The following is a 17,051-nucleotide window of genomic DNA, read 5'->3' on the forward strand; positions in this document are numbered from 1 at the left end:
ATTCGTCCCTTTCCCAGTTCATGCCCAAGCTAATTCCACTGTGAAACAACAGCCACAGACTGTGGTGGGCTGCACTGAAAGGTGGCGTGAGCAGCCCAATTCCACAGGGATCTCCTCAGCAGCCTCTGCAGAGACCAACAGGAGCTGCAAGATGTGTCATGGGGCACAGAGGGGTCTGCCAAGGAGACGGGCAGCAGCATCCCCATCCTTGGCACCCACCCGTGTATGAGTCAGTGTCTGCAAGAACTGGGTGAAATTTCCTGGATTTGTAGCTGATGGCCAGATAACACAGTTTCACTTCAACCTTTGGTGGCACAACAGACTGAATCCGGCCAATAGCTTCAGCTCAGAGCAAAAATGAAAGACAAAGTGTTTTGTTTTTTTTTTTGACTTTTTGTTTTTTCAGCCCAGCGGTTTGATTTTTCTGGTTTCTGGACCAAGCTGACCCATTTTGGAGGCACTAAAATGAAAACAAGTGAAATGTTACTTCTTGTTAGATTCTTCTGTAGGTTTGTTTTTTTTCAGCTTCATTGCAGTTTTTCAGTACTTAAAGGGGGCTTATAAAAAAGATGGAGAACAACTTTTTGCTCAAGCAGATTATAGGAATGGCTTTAAACTGAAAGAGGGCAGATTTAGATTAGAGGTTAGGAGGAAGTTCTTCACTCAGAGGGTGGTAAGACCCTGGCACAGATTTCCCAGAGAAGCTGTAGGTGCCCCATCCCTGGATGTGTTCAAGGCCAGGTTAGGTGAGGCCTTGGGCAACCTGATCTAGTGGGTGGCATCCCTGTCTATAGCAGAGGGTTGGATCTGGGTCATCTTTAAGATCCCTTCCAACCCAAGTACTTCTTTGATTCTAGTGAATGAACCATACTCTGACAGACCCATACTCTGGAGGCTGTCTCCAACCCCCAGATAGCCATCATCAAAAGGATGTTATCTCAGCCAGCGGTGCTACCTGAAACTGCAGGACCGAGACCCAAGATTTAAACTTCTCTTGCATAAATCTGTAATTCCCCAACACAGAGTTGATAAACAGCCCACTGAAGATCCAGCTTCAGGCAGGATCCCTGCTGTCTGAGAAATGCTTGGGCTGCCTTGCCTTGACTCAGCAGAGGTTCTATCCAAAATCCCACAGAATCACGTGGCGATGCACATCAGCTTCCTGGCCTCCAGGCAGGTTGGTAGGTCTGAAACCCTGCTGGTGAGGGTGGAAATGAGAATAATCACGTTTCACAGCATTAGGCCGCAGGCAGTGAAACACCCCAGCACGGTGTGATCTGAGCTGATCCCTGCCCACTGCAACTCCAGATGAGCACTGGGTGGGCAAAAACTTTTTGCAATATAGCAAGTTGCTAATGGCAAAAAATACAGGAAAGGCAGATCATACGAGATCTTACATAGAAGTGATGAAGAGATAACAGGATGTGCTGTCATCTATCTCTGGCATCTCTTCTTCCATGCCCTAATGACATCAGCTGGCTGAGACGCAGACAGCTCTGAGGACGAACACGACCACTCTCTTTCAGATGAGATTTTAAGCAGAAGCAGAACCTCAAATGGAAAGTGAGTAAGATTACGGCACCGTAACCTAGATTATTACAAAAGGGGAAACTGCTCAGACCAGAACCTGACTGGAGATAAACTCTCCCAAAGGTTAAGCGCATGCAATAAATATCTCCATCCCTGCTATTGGCCCAGCATGCTCTTAGCTGTGAACGGGCCAATCTAGAAAACTCAGGACCCGTATTTCTCCTCCCCTTTGCAAACCAGCTTTTATACCCTGTGGCTTCATGGGTGCCTTCACACCAGCCTGAATGAGAGTGGTCCGGGGCATCAGCTGAAGAGGGACAGTGCTTTTTATAGCCTGCTGAGCCTTTGTGGATAACAGTTCTTCTAAGGTAGCCACCGTTCCAACGTCAGCACTAAAGGAGTCGTGTGGTTACACTACCAGCCCTTTAATTGCTATAAGTGTAACAAACTAGTTCGATTTGTCATTCAGCTGTTGTCGACAGGAAACCACTAACAGCAGTCAACTGACAACGCCATGAAGAATTAGGGTTTCTCTTTCTACGTGCTTTAAGGATTAAAACTTATCAAGGGGAGCTTATGTTCTTAAGTACGCACCCTGCAAGGGATTTTTTAACTCTGGTGGACAACTAGGATCGAGTGGGCTATGGTTTAATCCGAACAAAGGAATCACCAGGTAAGAGCAAACACTTTTTTTTTTTTGCAAATTCAAGACCTTTACTTCATTCCTGCTGCTTTATTTATCGCCTTCCTCTTCATTCGGTGCATGCACTTAGAGCACCCAAGATTTGGTCCATCTCTGACTATTGTCTAGACATCTGGTTATTGTCTAGCCATCAGTGGTGATTAAGCCCTCAAAGATGTGTGGCAGGATATTGAAGGGAATTGGCCGTGCTGCTGCCATGGATCAGGACAGAGTGCATTTCTTTCTTTCCTTCTGGCAGGGTGTATCTTCTGAAATCCGGGCACCCTCTGAAGCGGGACTGGTGCTCTAAGTGAGAAGCTGACCTGGCATGTTCTCTCTTGGGCACTGATCAAACTCCTTCTCTTCAAAAGAAACCAAAAACATAAAAGTAGATCAAAGCCCTCTAAACAGCAAAGGGAGGTGGAAGTTTGGATGTTCAGGCTCCAGGCGGTGGCTGCTGAATTGAACCGCTGGGTGCTGCGTACAGTGCAGAGAAGGGTTGAGCCTTTAATTTGCCTTCTGCCAAGAAGCACATTTGGGACTGCAGATCTTTGCTTTGTTTTGCCCCACAGATGGGTTGGATCATTTTGGAGATATTTTTCTCCTCGGAGATAATAATTCTGCTTTCACAAGCTCCTCCAGTTAAGCTGGTAAAACCAACAGAAGCTTAATGTGGACAAAGCTTCTGGCAAGCTGGAGAACCCCAAAAGGGGTTATAGGAAGGACAGGCTTAATGCTTCTCTCTCTGGTCACTTCCCATCCCCACTAATGCAGAACCTACTCAAACCTCCATAACTTTCACTCTCGGTTATAATTTAGGCCAGGCTCAAATTTTTCCCTAGTGCTCCGACTTGGAGCCTGGATCTCTCAGAAACCACCTTGCTTACGGTGTGATCTCTGGGGAGGAAAAGCAGTTGCAGTGTCATGGGGCGTTCTGCATCAGGGCATCATGGTCGGTGATGCCTGGCAAGTCAATGCTTTTTGTGGCACTTTAGTTACCTCCCTGGTGAAACAGGGGCTTTGTTTCCTATCTCGTAAGGCTGCCGTGAAATTGAATTTATTACGGATCCCTGAAAATGTAGGGTCGGGACAAGGTGCATATATGGTCCGCAGCGATGTTGCTGACGGTGCTACACACAGCGCTCACACGTGGTCCCAGGTCTAGTGTGAGATGGAGAAGAGAAGCCGGCTAGAAATTAAGGAGGAAAAAAGAGAGCTGCAGGCCAATAAAGGCATCCTCATTAATATACTACATTAGTCATCATCTCAAGGCTTAAATAACTTTTGTCAGAAGAGTTGAGGGCTGCCGAACTTGTGATCTTTTGCCCACATTTTGTATTTTCTCTTGGACCTCCTGGAGCACTATCATTATGCCGATGCACAAGAATCTCTTAAAAAAAAATAATTTGGCCCATTCTTGTTTTGTTCTGCCAAAACAGAGCTATTACTACACCTTGGGGGTCACAGGTAAAAAGCCAAAGGCCAGATTTTCTGATGCAGGAGAAAAGACACAAGACATATTTAAGTGAAAATTCTGCGGTGGTGTTACTATTTTTTTTTCTGCTTTTATAATGACTTTCCACATTCTGCTTATTAGACAAGGGGTGTTGTTGTATGCATTTCTACCCTGGGCTCTACTGTTCTCAGTTGAGGTGGGGTGCTCTTCAGCCCCTGTTAAATAAGCCCATGATATCTCAAGCTGAGCATTAAAAAAAATAATAATAAAAAAAGCATCCTACTTCCACACAATTTGGGCCATAAGTCCATTTCAGACAAGGAGATCAGCTCTTTTATTTCTGCTTTGTGATTTTCCCCTTGACTGACTTTTCAGCCTTTAATTCTCCTTGAAACCTTTACGGAAACATCAAAGTCCAAGCAGGTGTTGAGGCTGTCTTCAAGTCCAGAGAAGACTTTTGGAAAGGGGGTATTTTTCACCAGCGATACCCCGTTGTCATCTGGAAACAGGCCCCTGTGGATTTCACGGGAGTGACGGCACTGTGTTGGGCAGAGTAGGAGCACTTGGGCACACTGTTACTTCATCATTATTTGCCTTCCTTCCTTACTATCAGTCTTTCCATTCTCTCTATGTTAAAAAGGGAGTTTCCTTGCTGCTCTTTCATGCTTGATGAGACTCAAGGAGGCAACCAAGCGTTGACTCCATGTGGGTGAGCTCCCCTGTAGTCAATCGTTTCCTGCAGACCCACGGGGCTCAATCATGGGCAAAAATTTTGCAAGGGCCCTGGGGCTAAATCCTGCTGGAACCATGGGCAACCCCAAAGTCTCCACTCACTGATTCATTTAATGTGCTGCAATTCAGCTTTCTCGTTAGATCTGTACCGCATTGCAAGCAGCAGAGATTAGAGGTAGTAGAGGGGATAAAATTGGATGCAATTCTCCCTTTTCAGAGGTCTTGGCAACAGATTACAGCCTCAGGGTCCCACTGCTTGTGGAAGAATTGGCTGCACCATCAGATGTCACCATGAAACTCAAAAGAAAGTACATCCCTATATGAAACAGGATATACAGGTCATGGTTTTGGTTTAAAAATAAATGTTAAAGTGCAACTTATAAACCAGGAACATAAACCAGACCTCTAGCATTTCATATTCAACAAGCCCTGTGCTTCTCAGAGGTCTCTCTGTCTTCCATATCAGGGGTAAAGCCACTTGAATTCATTTCACTGTCCAGCCAAAAAAAATCCCCCCTTTCTCCCCCCCAAAAAAACAAACCCGAAAAGAGAGCAGTTCCTTGTGTTGAAATAAAAAATAGATTTATAATTATAATTGCTTCCAAGAAAATGTTGCAACTGAGCTAGAGAACAATGTTTCTGGGGTTTTACAGAGTAATTTTGCCTTTGTTAATGTCGGTCAGTTTTAACTTGGAAAACATTGCGGGTTTGCCTATTCAAGCTCCCAAACCCAATTTCAGAAGGCCTAAAAAAGAAGGACACAGCTGAGCAAAGGTGTGGACAGTGTGATCAATGGGGAATTTTTTCAAGAAGTAGTAGTGCTTGATTTGCTGGAGCCCCTGCAAAAAAAACAGGGGGGAATAAACTTTGTGTTCACCATGGGCAGGACACGCAGTTGTAGGTCTTTCAGTAAGGAAATTTGTGCCGATCATTAAGAAGTGCTGATCATTAAGAAGTCATTTTAAGTCTATGGAACTTGGAGGGCTGGGACAGACTGGGGAACAGTGGGAATTTCCAACAGTAAGCACCATTTAGGTCATCTCCCAGAAAAATATATGTCCACCAAGCGGATTAGATGACTGCCTGAGGGCCAGCCCTACATTTCTGCGACCCTGTAAAATGTACTTCTTTTCTGAAGTGAAATGTGCTTTTCAAAACCTCTCTGTGGATTTCCTCCCCAACAAACTTTTATTTACTTATGAAATAATTCGTTGAACTTGACTGGATCTCACAGATGACTTCTGTTCATCTGGAAAGTGGGAAATCTGTTGCTGATCAAAAAGCAGCATGCAGGACTCCTTGTGTCCTGCATGTCAGGCACGTAGGAGACAGAGCAGAAATAGAAAACACATGGGGTTTACAAATGAGTCCTTTGCTACCCAGTAAGAGGAGAAGAGTGAAAAATTATTAATTTGTCTGGGGCGTCTGGGCCGCCTTACCGATGGTTGAATACGCAACTCTGGGTGGAGGAAGCAGGGGTGAACAAACTCTTGGTGCCATTTGCATTATGGCCAAGAGGCAAATGAGGCGACTGACCCTGCATCCGAGTCACCGGGGTCCCCGTTTCCTACTTTGCAAATATCTCCTCATACGCAGAAGGTCGCAGCCTCCTCTTTTCTCAGACCTCTGTTCTTCCCCAGGTTATGGTGGCAAGTGGTGAAGGACCATCAGATTACACCAGGTGGCCTCACAGGAGGGTATCCCTCTGCTCAGTGCAGCCTGTGGTGGGAAAAAGGAAAACCCTGACAAAATGCCACGGGCAGAGGAGCCGAGGTGTTGCAGGACTTAACTGAGATCAGCTTGGTGCCTGCCCAAGACCCAAGCCACAATGGCATCCGTGTTTATGTGAATAACTGCTCACGGCGAATGGCTTGGAAACAAGAAAATTAGGGGCAGAACATCTCGAAATGGGTGCATGATTCTTGAGAAATGGGCTTCGAATGCAGGCTAAGTGGTCTATGGAAAAATCAAGGCGTCATCAGCAACATGTGATGGAAGGAGGGAGAAACAAGGTCATACTAAGCAAATAGAAAAATTGATACAAAAGCTTTACCTTGACTTTTATCACAGAGTTTTTTTCCCAGTTGTCTCTTACGCATTTGGCCTTCAGCATTTGAGACTCACAGGAGGAAGACCACAGCTGTTTGTGACATTACTAGAGTAAACTTGCGTCAGAAAATATCCTTTTTCCAGCATTTGATGAAAATACCAGTGAGGCAGGGCTTCAGCTGCTGCAAGTAGCAGGAACAGGCATGGTGTGGAGGAAGCCTGGCAGGGAGGATTGGGGAGAAGAGCACGTCCTTACCAGTAGAATACCCCCCAGTAAACGTCAAACAAAGCCACTGCTGCATTTTCTTCCCAGTCCCTTGGGCTAACCCAGATGATTCAGCAATAAATACCAGTAGCTAAACAAGAGAGAGCCCCGCAAAGCCCTAACAAGGAGTTTGGATGCAGCCACCTTATTTTGAAGGGGGAGAGATGGAGACCTGACACTATTTCACTAGCAGAGATGCTGCCTTAGAGCTCAGAAAGCCTCAGCAGTCAAAATGGAGGCCGGATGGTTGGTTAAAATGCATCAGCATCCTCCTCCAGCAGCAATCCAGTGCTTTAAATTAGCTTTTAATTTGCCAGAGGAATGGCAGCTGCAAGGTTCAGATGGTAAATTAGGGTACTCGTTCTTAACAGGCAAGGAATGGGAGGGGAAATTCATAAGCAGGTCATGAGAACAAGGTCTGGAGGGAACGAGCTACCTAGCCTGCACTGCAGGGGTGTAGAAAGCAGCCCCTGGGGCCAACTGGAAAGTGGAGGTGCCTTCATCCCTCTGGGTGGCTTCAGATCGAAGCTGGAGTCCCTCCTGCAGCAGCCACCTTAACGGGAACACTTTTATTGGGTTCAGTGTAAAGTGGATAAAATGTGGTGGACTCTGCTGCAGAAGGAGGCTGTGCAGTGGGGCCACCAGTGTGGGTGTATGGCCGGGTGGCCATCCCACTGGGCTTGGGGTCATCCAGAGGGAGCCAGCAGCATTTTCTGGACTCTCTCCGTGTCCAGGGATTGTGGTTAGTCCTAGAGATCTTTCTTCGGGCATTAACCCCATGGGCTGGACATTTGGGTTCAATGCACATCTTACGGGGGATTGTAACAGGTAGCAGAGATGAGCCAGCTGTGGGATTGCACACTGCGAAGCTCCTGGGGAACATCTGGAGACCAACATATGGCAGCAAGGTGGGACCACTGCCAGCCAGACCCTGCTGGAGCGGGGGAGATGACAGCCTGCACCCTCGGGCTGGGGAAACTGGGGGCAGGTGGAGCCCATCTGGAGTGACCCAGGAGCTGTGTACGAGACTTCCTCTCTTTTCAGTGCCCTTTTTTGCGTGCTTTCGCAGTGACTTCCCTCCAGTTTCTTTTAAAGGATACCCGTGGGCTGGTGCTTCATGATTTCTGAGCAGACAGATTGCAGGAGGGCATTCACTGCCTGGGCTTCTCCACTCTGGGTCTTGTCTCAGGGCCAGGAGAGTCCCCGTCTGGAGGCAACAGAGGAGGCATGGGGATGAAGGGCTGATTCTCCCCTCAGGGTCACAGCTCTAGGTACCTAAAAACCTCCCTGGGACGCAGTAGGTAGATTGCACCATGTTTAATCTGTTTATTTAGACTCTTCAATTCTGAGCTGCTTTAACTGCTGCCGTCACTGGAAGGGTCTGTGCAGCAGCCTGGCTGCAGCTGCTGGGTTTCCCCACTGTCAGAACTGGGAACGTGTCTCAAATCAGAAGCAGGTTTCTGTCTGGAGCTGCCGTGCTGTCGCCCTGTTTCCCAAGATGACTTGGCAGCCTTATTTCTAAGCCTTTGCTGCACCTCGTGGTAGCTCCTCCTTCCTACCTCTGCGGTGGATGGCAAGCAGCTTTCTAAAAAAGCAACTTCCCTTTTTGTAGGAATAGGAAGTGAAGCTCACTTAGCAGAGAGCAGTCAGGTACTTCAGACGCACTCTCTGCCAAAGGATGAAGCCCTGCCCTAAAGCTCAAAGCGCTCCAGCTAACCCCAAATCTGTCCTCTCCTTCCCCAGCCCCAACCTGACCTCCTCCAGCTCTGTCCTCTCTCCCCTGCCCTTAGCTGGAGGAGAGCGGAGACAGCAAAATGCAAACTGGTGAGGGAGAAGTCTGACAAATCTGCAAGGGCTTCCTCATTTCTGTGTGTCTTTGGTATGCAAAGAGCAGGCCTGATTCTGCAGCACACCTGCCGGAGGGGCAGTGGGGTAGGTGTCTGTCCTGGTTGTCCTCAGAGAGTGCCAGGATGACCCTGGGCTCTGCCAGCTGTAGGATAAGGGGCATGGCTTGGCCCCAGGGCAGACAAGGCACTTGCAGAGTCCTGCTTAAGGCCCAGACCGTTGTCCCAAACACTTGCAGCCCTCCACGGGGTTTGCTCCCTCTGCCAGGAGCACAGAGCACTTGCAGAGCCTTGGCGATGCCCACGAGCGGCGCTGGGGCAATGGGCACCCGCATCCTGGGGCACCTTCCCCGCTCACACAGCATCGTGTCCTCAGCCACCTTGGTCTGAAGGCTGGTAAACATCCTCTGCCTTGACCTGGGCTTAGAGCAGCCCCACGAAGCCTTTCCTTCGTAAACAGCATCACCAGCACGTGGGCGGCCTCTGGGCCGTGCGCCGCGCTTGGCGGATGTCGGCTTGCGTTTGTCCGTCCCAGCGAGCGCAGCCGAGGCACCGACTGAAAGCCTCGAGGGTGCTGAGACCCAGCATCCCTTCCCTCCCCACTGCAAAAACCATGTCGTGGCATTACCCGCAGAGGTCATGCAGTGGTTTTGGGGGGGGGGGGGTCCTTGCAACGGCTGAAGGACGATAAATGGCAACCCAGCAGGTCTGCTCCACAAAATGCATTGAAAACACGTCCTACGGGAAGCCTCAGGAATGTGTAGAAACAAATCTTGCTTCTTATACATCATTTATCTCCTAAGGCAGACACATTTCAGTCTCCCTACTGAACGTGCTGAGGCAGAATGAGAAAGTAATTTCCTCAGAGTCACCCGCAAGTCCCTGTCCAGGTCTTCATTCGTTAGAGCACTTCGCATCCTCGGTGACACGACTCAGTAGGTTCGTAGAGCGTTGGGGCTTTCTGGAACAGAACATGTTTAATCTGAAAAGACGTTTATTAGTATTTTTCTTCTCATCACAAAAAGAAGAGATCACTGCAAAGCCAGTTTGTTCAGCCGTTTCCCAAAATTTAGTGGTTTGCCTAGTGGAAACAACCCATTCACAGCCACTGCAGCTGATTTTAATGACAGCTGTTAATAGCCTGTGGGTTTTGCTGGGTTTTGTGTCCGGGTTCTCTCCGGGTTTCTCGCCTTCCTCAGTGCTGTTTTCATTGGCCAGGTTGTCTGGGAAATGCAGCTTGCCCCCCCTCCCTGATGGATCGTGCCGATATCCAAAATAGAGCAAGGAATCCTCGGGGGGAAGAGAGGAGCCAGTTCTGACACAGAGGCGCGATTAAAAAAAGAAAGTCCATTAAAAACCATTTGCAAAACCAGGCTGCTCCGGCATCCTGGGGGGTGTAAGACTCAAAACCACCAGTCCCATGGATGGTGTGGACGTGGTGTGAGCCAGGGGTCTCTCACAGAGAGGTTCTGCCACCGCTCCCAGCCCCATGGAGCATCTGCCATGGGTCGGACCAGTGCTTCGTCCGTCCTTGGATCGCGTCTCCAGGAGCGGCTGCGTGGCAAACAGGCAAGTAGGGGTCATCCCACCCCTGTGCGCATCCCCCCGAGGGTGGGGAGAAGCCCAGCAGGCTTTTCTCTACCTTCTTCCTCTTCCCCATCCCCTCTTCATGTGGTGCCCCCTGCCCTGTTTCCATTCCCTGAGATCTGTGGGGTAGAGAGAAGATGGGAGCAGTCCCGACAGGCTGATGAGACCGAGCCCCGAGGGATGGTTTGCAGGGATGCTGATCCCTTGGTTTGCAGCAAAAAGAGAGGAGAAGTGCATGCCAGGCGTGCATGTCCTGGTTCTTCCATCCTCCTCTGCCCACCTGAGGGGGAGGTGTGTGCATGGGGAAAGCTGGTCGGAGCTGGGCGCTGCTGGGGTGGGTAGGGGAAGGGCTCTGTGCCCAGCAGCCATCTCCGACACGGCTTTCCGAGCAGCTCAGGCGGGGAGCTGGGGATGTGCACCCTTCCCTCTGTCCCTTTGCCTCATCTGAGGGTGGCAGGAGGGTGTTGGGACCTGACCCAAGGGGCTGATGGATCCTGCAAAATCCTCTCCCTAGGAAAAGGCAGTTCCCTTTCTGAAGGGCACTCGTCTCAACTCTTCCCCTTGTCCCCAGAGGAATAACCCCCAGGAAGGGCCTTTCCAGGGGCAGAAACGTGGCTGACCAAACGTAGAGGTGTGGAGGGACACCCCATCCATCTGCTCACATCCCCACAGCTGTGAGGGCCAGGCCGACATGATGTGCCCACAAAACTCTTTAAAACAGAGCACTGCAGATTTTGGCCAAGTGAGCACAGCCTGTGCCCACTTCCACAGGGCTTAGAGCTCACCTCGGTGTGGTTTGTGGAGTGGATCTCCCTTTCCTGTGCTCCATCTTGCCCATAGCTCATTAACAAGTTTGGCCCGTGCTTGCTTTGAGCAGTGGATAGATTTGGGTTGAAATGGATAGATTTGGGTTGAAATGCCAACAGAAATTGCTTACTGAGTGATGCAGCTTTGTGACAAAGCCTCTCACACCCAGAGGACCCCAGAGACACTCCTGGCACCCCGAGAGATGTGCACGCTTCTCCTGGCCCCGTCCTCCCACTTCTGCTCTCCAGCACATCCCACCCTGCTCCTCCCCACCCTGCTGCAGGACCGCCGGTCCTGCAGAGCCATCTCCAGCAGACATCGCTGCAACGCCAGGGCACAGCTCGTGGAGCAGCATCTTCGGAGGAGGTGGGGCAGGCAGTCTGTCCTCCTGACCCGGCAGCCTGCTCCGACACCCCTGGGACCCCCAGCCCTGGCTCCGTGTCCTGGCCCGCAGCCTCTTGCAGCTCAGCCAAGCATCTGCCAAGCTCCAGCGGGGCGCGATGCTCAATGTAAGCAGCGATTTTTCCTCCAGACAGATGTTTTGATTAGCGGATGACCACTTTGGCAGCCTGCAGCTGTGTTCTACTTCTACCGAGAGCAAGAAGCTTTTATTATCTTTTTTTTTTTTTTTTTTTTTTTTTTTCTTCCCTGTCAAGAAACTTTTTTTGCATCTGCTTAAGCTCAGGCGCCTGGAAATCTGTGCAGTCACACACCACCCCCAGCCTCACACAGCCTTCTCCCACAGGATCTCAGCTTCTCAGACAGACCCAAAATAGCCAGGTTTTCTGCTGGGTTTATTTGCCTAGGCTGGATTCACCTGCTGCAGTTGGAAAGCATGGCAGACTTAAACTGCAGTGGAAACAACAAGCTGGCTAGGCTTTGATTGCAGCAAGAAGAGATCCCCAAATAAGCCACTGGGCTCCAATCTCATTTCTGCAGTGCCTACCCCTCACCAAGGCCTAATCACAGGAGCACAGAGCTCCTCTGGATTTGTCCACCCGCTGCCCTGGGTGCTGGCTGGTGGAGGACAACCGTTGCAGAGAGCAGTTTGGCCACAGCAGCTGTGCTCGAGGCTGGGAGAGGCAGCAGCACGATGCCAGCCTGGGCCAGCATTGACTGGAGAGCCTGATGCTCCCGGGGGATGCTGTTCTTCGTGCTTGAAACAGGCCCCAACGCAAGCAAAAATGCAGCCTGCTATCTTTATCCAACAAGGACCATGGTCTGGATGGGGTGTGAGCATTGCCAATAGGAAATTTTTACCTGCTCTAGGGAACCTGATCTGGCAGGGGGGTTGGACCCGATGATCTCTTGAGGTCCCTTCCAACCCCTGCAATTCTGTGAAATTTCAAATTCTTCAGCAATTTTCTAAGGATGCAACACGTAAGACAGCCATCTGCTTCACCCCCCAGCAAAGGCCATGATGCCTCTGGCTCCATGCTGGGGATGTTTAAGGAAAGGTTGGACGTGGTGCTTAGGGATATGGTTCAGTGGGTGACATTGGTGGTAGGGGGATGGTTGGACCAGATGGTCTCGGGAGGCTTTTCCAACCCTAATGATTCTTTGATTCTCTCCAGCTCTTTATAGGGACTTCATTCATTGCTCTAATCCCTCCACGCACAGCCTGGTCACTCCTTGTGAGCAGCAGTTTTTGGCCATAAGAGTCTCCGTGCTGCCAGCAGGACACCCACACTATGTGCGTTGCAGCAGGTCTCCCTGCCCTCCTGCTTGCAGGAAGGGTTGTCCAACAAGACTTTACCTGCTGTGTCCTTCTAGAGGACAGCGGCCACACTCTCCACCTTCTGCCTGAGACAGATCTTCTTCAGGGCTGATGCTGTTTATAGCACAGCACATTTCTTGTCGTTCATATCTGCCTTCTAACCACCTCCTAGCAACGAAGCCACTAATCATTCACAGACTTAAAAATGAAATTAAAAAGAACTCGGCCAAAACCCAGAAAAACTGGAAAACAGCCGAAAATGCTTAGGTAGGGATGTCTTCTTCACTGCTGATCTAATCAAGTTCTTCAGTAATTCTCTGGTTCTGTCTTGCAACACAACCCAAGGGTGCCTGGCTCGGAAACGTAATGAAGTATTTTGTTGAGGGAGAAGAAAGCTTCTGGAGAATTTAATGCATCTGGGATGTGCCTAGACCTGGGGGAAATATTTCAACTGAATTTTTTTGCTCCTTGCTGATGCGAAATTGCAAATCTGGTGTAATTACGTTATTGTATCCAAAGTGAGTTGATTTCAGTAGTTCTTTCTGGTAAAGGGACGACACACAAGAAAAATCTTGAGCATTTAAAACCATAACTGTCTGCACTTTCAGAATATATATATATATATATTATGCTATTTCTATTAAAGTGTTTTTTCTTAAGAAAGATATTCTTAAGTTTTAAAACGAGGTGAAATATCTAATCTTGGTCAACTATGAAAACCCTGCCGGACCCACTCTAGCATTTGAATGGAAAAGGGGTGATTTTGTGCTTTCTCTGGTCTTGGGGGGTTTTTGGAGCTGCCCTCACAGCGAAACACTATTGGCTTACTCAAGCCTTAAGCTATTTTTCCATGGCACAGTTTCATGGGGGTGAGGCAAATGATGAGCTGAAACTTCTGCTTTTCTGCTAGATTTTCTGCTAGATTCTGTCGTGTTTTTCCCCCGCGCCCGCCCATGCGATCCCAAGGCCGTTCATCTGTGTCATCCACATCCCTGGTGCAGAAGGCATTGCTGCCTTCACATCAGCAGCAATTTTGAGCTCTCTTGCTTGGGTTGCGAAAAGCAGCCAACCGCAGTTGACAGCATGCTCGAGACGAAGGGTTGCTTACTGTAAAGAGGAGACGGGGAAAAAAGTTCATGCTTGCAGCGCCCGGCTTAGCACAGGTGCCTCCATCCTGCTCTCTGATCTGCTACAACATAAAGCATAAGTGCGTCCAACAGCACCAATCTGACACCATCCCCTTTGCTTTAGCTCCCCCAAGCACTCAGAATGTGCCAAGCATTGAGACAAGGCAGGTCTCCTAATGCTGTGGTCAGCAAAGACTCGTGTCCACCCCTGCTGGGCCTGGGCCTCATAGGGGTTGCAGGCACAGCTAGTTGGTTTGCTCCTCTGGGGCAACTTCTCCGACCCGTTTCAGAGATGGGTGAATGATAAAATTTACATCCTTGTCCAAATATCAGTAGAAATATTGCTTGAGGAGGCCATGTGGTGGGATCTTCAGAAGACTCCCCCCTTAGACCATTGCTGCAGGAACATCTTTACTTGCATCCAGCTCTCACTAACCAAAATGTCACCTCTGAAGACAACCAAAACTGCCTTTGGTTCTCCAGGGCACACAGCATTTTTTGGAGGTCCTATACAAGTAACCCATGCGTCTGTGACCTGCATGTGTGTCCCACACACGTTCGGAGCTATATGTTACACAGAGCTCACCGTCCTCATGTCTGCTGACCTTCTCAGCCAAAGATCTTTAGAATCTCTCAGAAAAACTTCTGCAGAAAATATTTTTACCCAAAACTTATTGACATCCAAACCAGACTCTTTTTTGCTAAAACTTTTCAAACATCCGAAAATTTTTGTGTTGCCTTAAATATCTTTGTTCCTTTATGATTTCTAGTTGCCGTCAAAATATTTTTTAAAATATATTTTCTTGGTTTTGAACTTGAGTAAACTTGAGAAAATGAGTTAAAAAGGAATGAACACATGGAGAATATTTTGGTTAAATAATATTGATGTGATGAGCAAAATCACATTTTCTTATCTGTACTCACAGATTATATTAGAAAGAAGGGTTTCCTCACTTTCAGTTATTAAAAATAAATATTTTTAGATGGGCAAAGTAGTAAACAGATGAAAGGATATTTTTATGCTTTTCTGAGTTACTGTTTTCTTACCGGTGTTCTTTTCCACTGTGGGGAAAAAATAGACTGTGAGACCTATCGGTTAGTTTTCTCAAATCTATTTTTGTGATGCTGATTTAAAAACCAATAATCTAAAGCAGAAACACTGTGAACAATGCGTGTTCATCTCAGCCATCTTTTTTGAAAAAAAATATATATATATTTTAAATAAAACTTTGCCAGCAGTGGATTGGGAGCTTACCAGCAGCATGCTGCACCGTTCAGCATTTGTCTGCAGCATTATTTTAGGGTTTTGTCTAAGACCTGCTGGCATGATGGATGGTTGTGTTGGCTGCTGAAGGCGTGGAGAGCATGAATGCTGGATTTCGTAGGGATCATAAATACCCAGAGCAGTGCTAAAGTCTGTGTGCCATGGAGGCAAAGGCGTGGGTGGGAGCAGGTGACCTTTGCAGGAGTGTTCTTGCTGGTTCCATTTCCCACCTGAGCTGGGACATGTTGTTTGCTTCTCTTTGTTGCCTTGCACTGACATGTCCGGGGTCGCTTTGCAGTTTTATGTGTGGAGAGAGGTCAGTTTATGTGAGCGTGCAGAGGGGTGTTTGCGGAGAAGTGTTTCCAGTCTCGGTGTGGTGGGACGACGAGGTGTCCCTAGGGTGCGAGGCTCCCTTGGACGCAGGAACACCGTGTGGAGATCTGGAGGTCAGAGCATGGTCCCTGCAGCCCTCCAACCCTGTCAGAGGAGCTGGGGTGGCCACAAGCCCCTTCAACACCTGGTTGGACTTGCTGTAGTTGATGTTTCTCCATGCCCCACCAGAGTCAACCCTGAGAGTGACTCAAGACCCCAAAATGTGTAGTCACCATTCTGTAGACGGTCCATCCTCTTATAAAATAATCGGGTCAACATGACTGGCATTTGAAGCATATTGCAGACTTATGCTATATCTCACGTCCCCTAAGTCTGTAGAAAAAATGCCAGTTGCTATGTCTGCGTTTCCCATTCAGGACCAGAGTATCCCAAGGACCCTGAGATGCTCCAGAGAAATAGTAACAAGGACCACAGATATGTGTCCAATCATAGAATGTCCTGAGTTGAAAGGAACCCCCAAGGACCACGAACCATTGCATGACAACCAGGTCTTCTAAGCAGAGCGAGGTCTGGTTACAACCACGAGGAGAGGCTGCTGAAGTTCAGTATCTTGCTGCAGGAAATGCTGTGGCTGATTCAGTGGGCTAAACCTCCCCTCCAACCGCACCGAGTCCGTGCCCACAGCGATGCTGAGGCCTGTGTACAGGTGGATGGGCCATATGAAAACTCGGGTCTGAGAAAAACTTAGAGAAGTATGGATGCTGAAAAGCTTTTGATTAGAGAAAAGATTGTATATGGGGCTATCCTGAAATATTTCACTAATTCCTTCCATTTTGCTCACCTCAGCTGAGGCAGAAGGGAGGAGGCAGTTTGAAAAAATAACACCTTAAAATATTGGGATGTCTCTGTTAGAAACCTTCTCATTTTAGAGGTCCCAGTTTCTGAAATAAAAGAAACATGCTAGAAAGAAGAAAAAAGGAAAAAATAAATAAAAAAGTTGCTTTTACCAGAATATTTTTTTCCTTCATATCTGGTTTGCCAGAAGTCTTTTTGAACACATTTGTTGGATTTTATCATGATGTTTGGGGGAATTGACTATCCACATTATTCCCAGGACCTCCAGTCCTCCATATTCATTGCAGACCATGAGGTATTTTAGAAAGAACGGGAGCCAAATTGTCTTTGATCAGATGAAAGTATTCACGGTTTGGGATTTTTTTTTTTATTTTTATTTTTATTTTTTTGACATTTAGTCCATATCTTTCTATGCCTTTTGTTCAAAGCTGAGGCTGGGGCAGACTTTGGTGCTGGACAATGTAGATACCTTACATACCCATGGCAATAGCTTTTCAGTAATGCTGGCTTCAACTGCTCCCTACATTTTCAGGGGGCTGAGAAAGCTGAGGTTGCTGTGGTTTGGCTATTTTGGCCACCCATACTCAGTATTATACTGGGATTATTGACCAGACCTGAAATTACATTTCAGGGCTGCAAATTAAGCCAGCCCTCAAGAATGAGTATAGAAACCCTAGTGTGGACCAGAGGATAGCCCATGGAAAGGGTTTGATTCACTTTTGTTGAGTGCTCCTTATGGTGCCTGGGATGTGTTTTTTCCAACATACATGTATCTGGAAAACATAATCCAAGAGGTACAGGAG

The 17,051-nt window shown here is 48.1% G+C and overlaps 1 protein-coding gene and 1 long non-coding RNA gene across 3 annotated transcripts in view; one reads left to right on the forward strand and one right to left on the reverse strand.

Moving 5' to 3' along the window:
- The first annotated feature begins 419 nt into the window (after positions 1–419).
- The window catches only part of BLK (BLK proto-oncogene, Src family tyrosine kinase), a 43,246-nt gene continuing 26,614 nt past the window's right edge, over positions 420–17,051 (forward strand). The window contains exon 1 of one of the 2 annotated variants that reach the window (XM_040550638.1): positions 420–2,203. Coding sequence is in view for 1 of the 2 variants with exons in the window: in XM_040550639.1 (XP_040406573.1) it covers positions 10,048–10,127 (80 nt within the window). In the remaining variant the exon portion in view is untranslated. Of the gene's footprint in view, positions 2,204–9,791; positions 10,128–17,051 lie in introns of those variants that run through there. The other variant, XM_040550639.1, reaches the window with a different exon arrangement.
- LOC121066887 lies at positions 3,623–9,126 on the reverse strand. The gene is made up of 3 exons (XR_005818006.1): positions 6,859–9,126; positions 6,454–6,540; positions 3,623–6,119 (listed from the first exon to the last, which is right to left on the reverse strand). It is a non-coding gene; the product is annotated as an uncharacterized LOC121066887 (long non-coding RNA).

Source organism: Cygnus olor, chromosome 3, assembly GCF_009769625.2.
Source record: "Cygnus olor isolate bCygOlo1 chromosome 3, bCygOlo1.pri.v2, whole genome shotgun sequence".
NCBI classification, from domain to species: Eukaryota; Metazoa; Chordata; class Aves; order Anseriformes; family Anatidae; genus Cygnus; species Cygnus olor.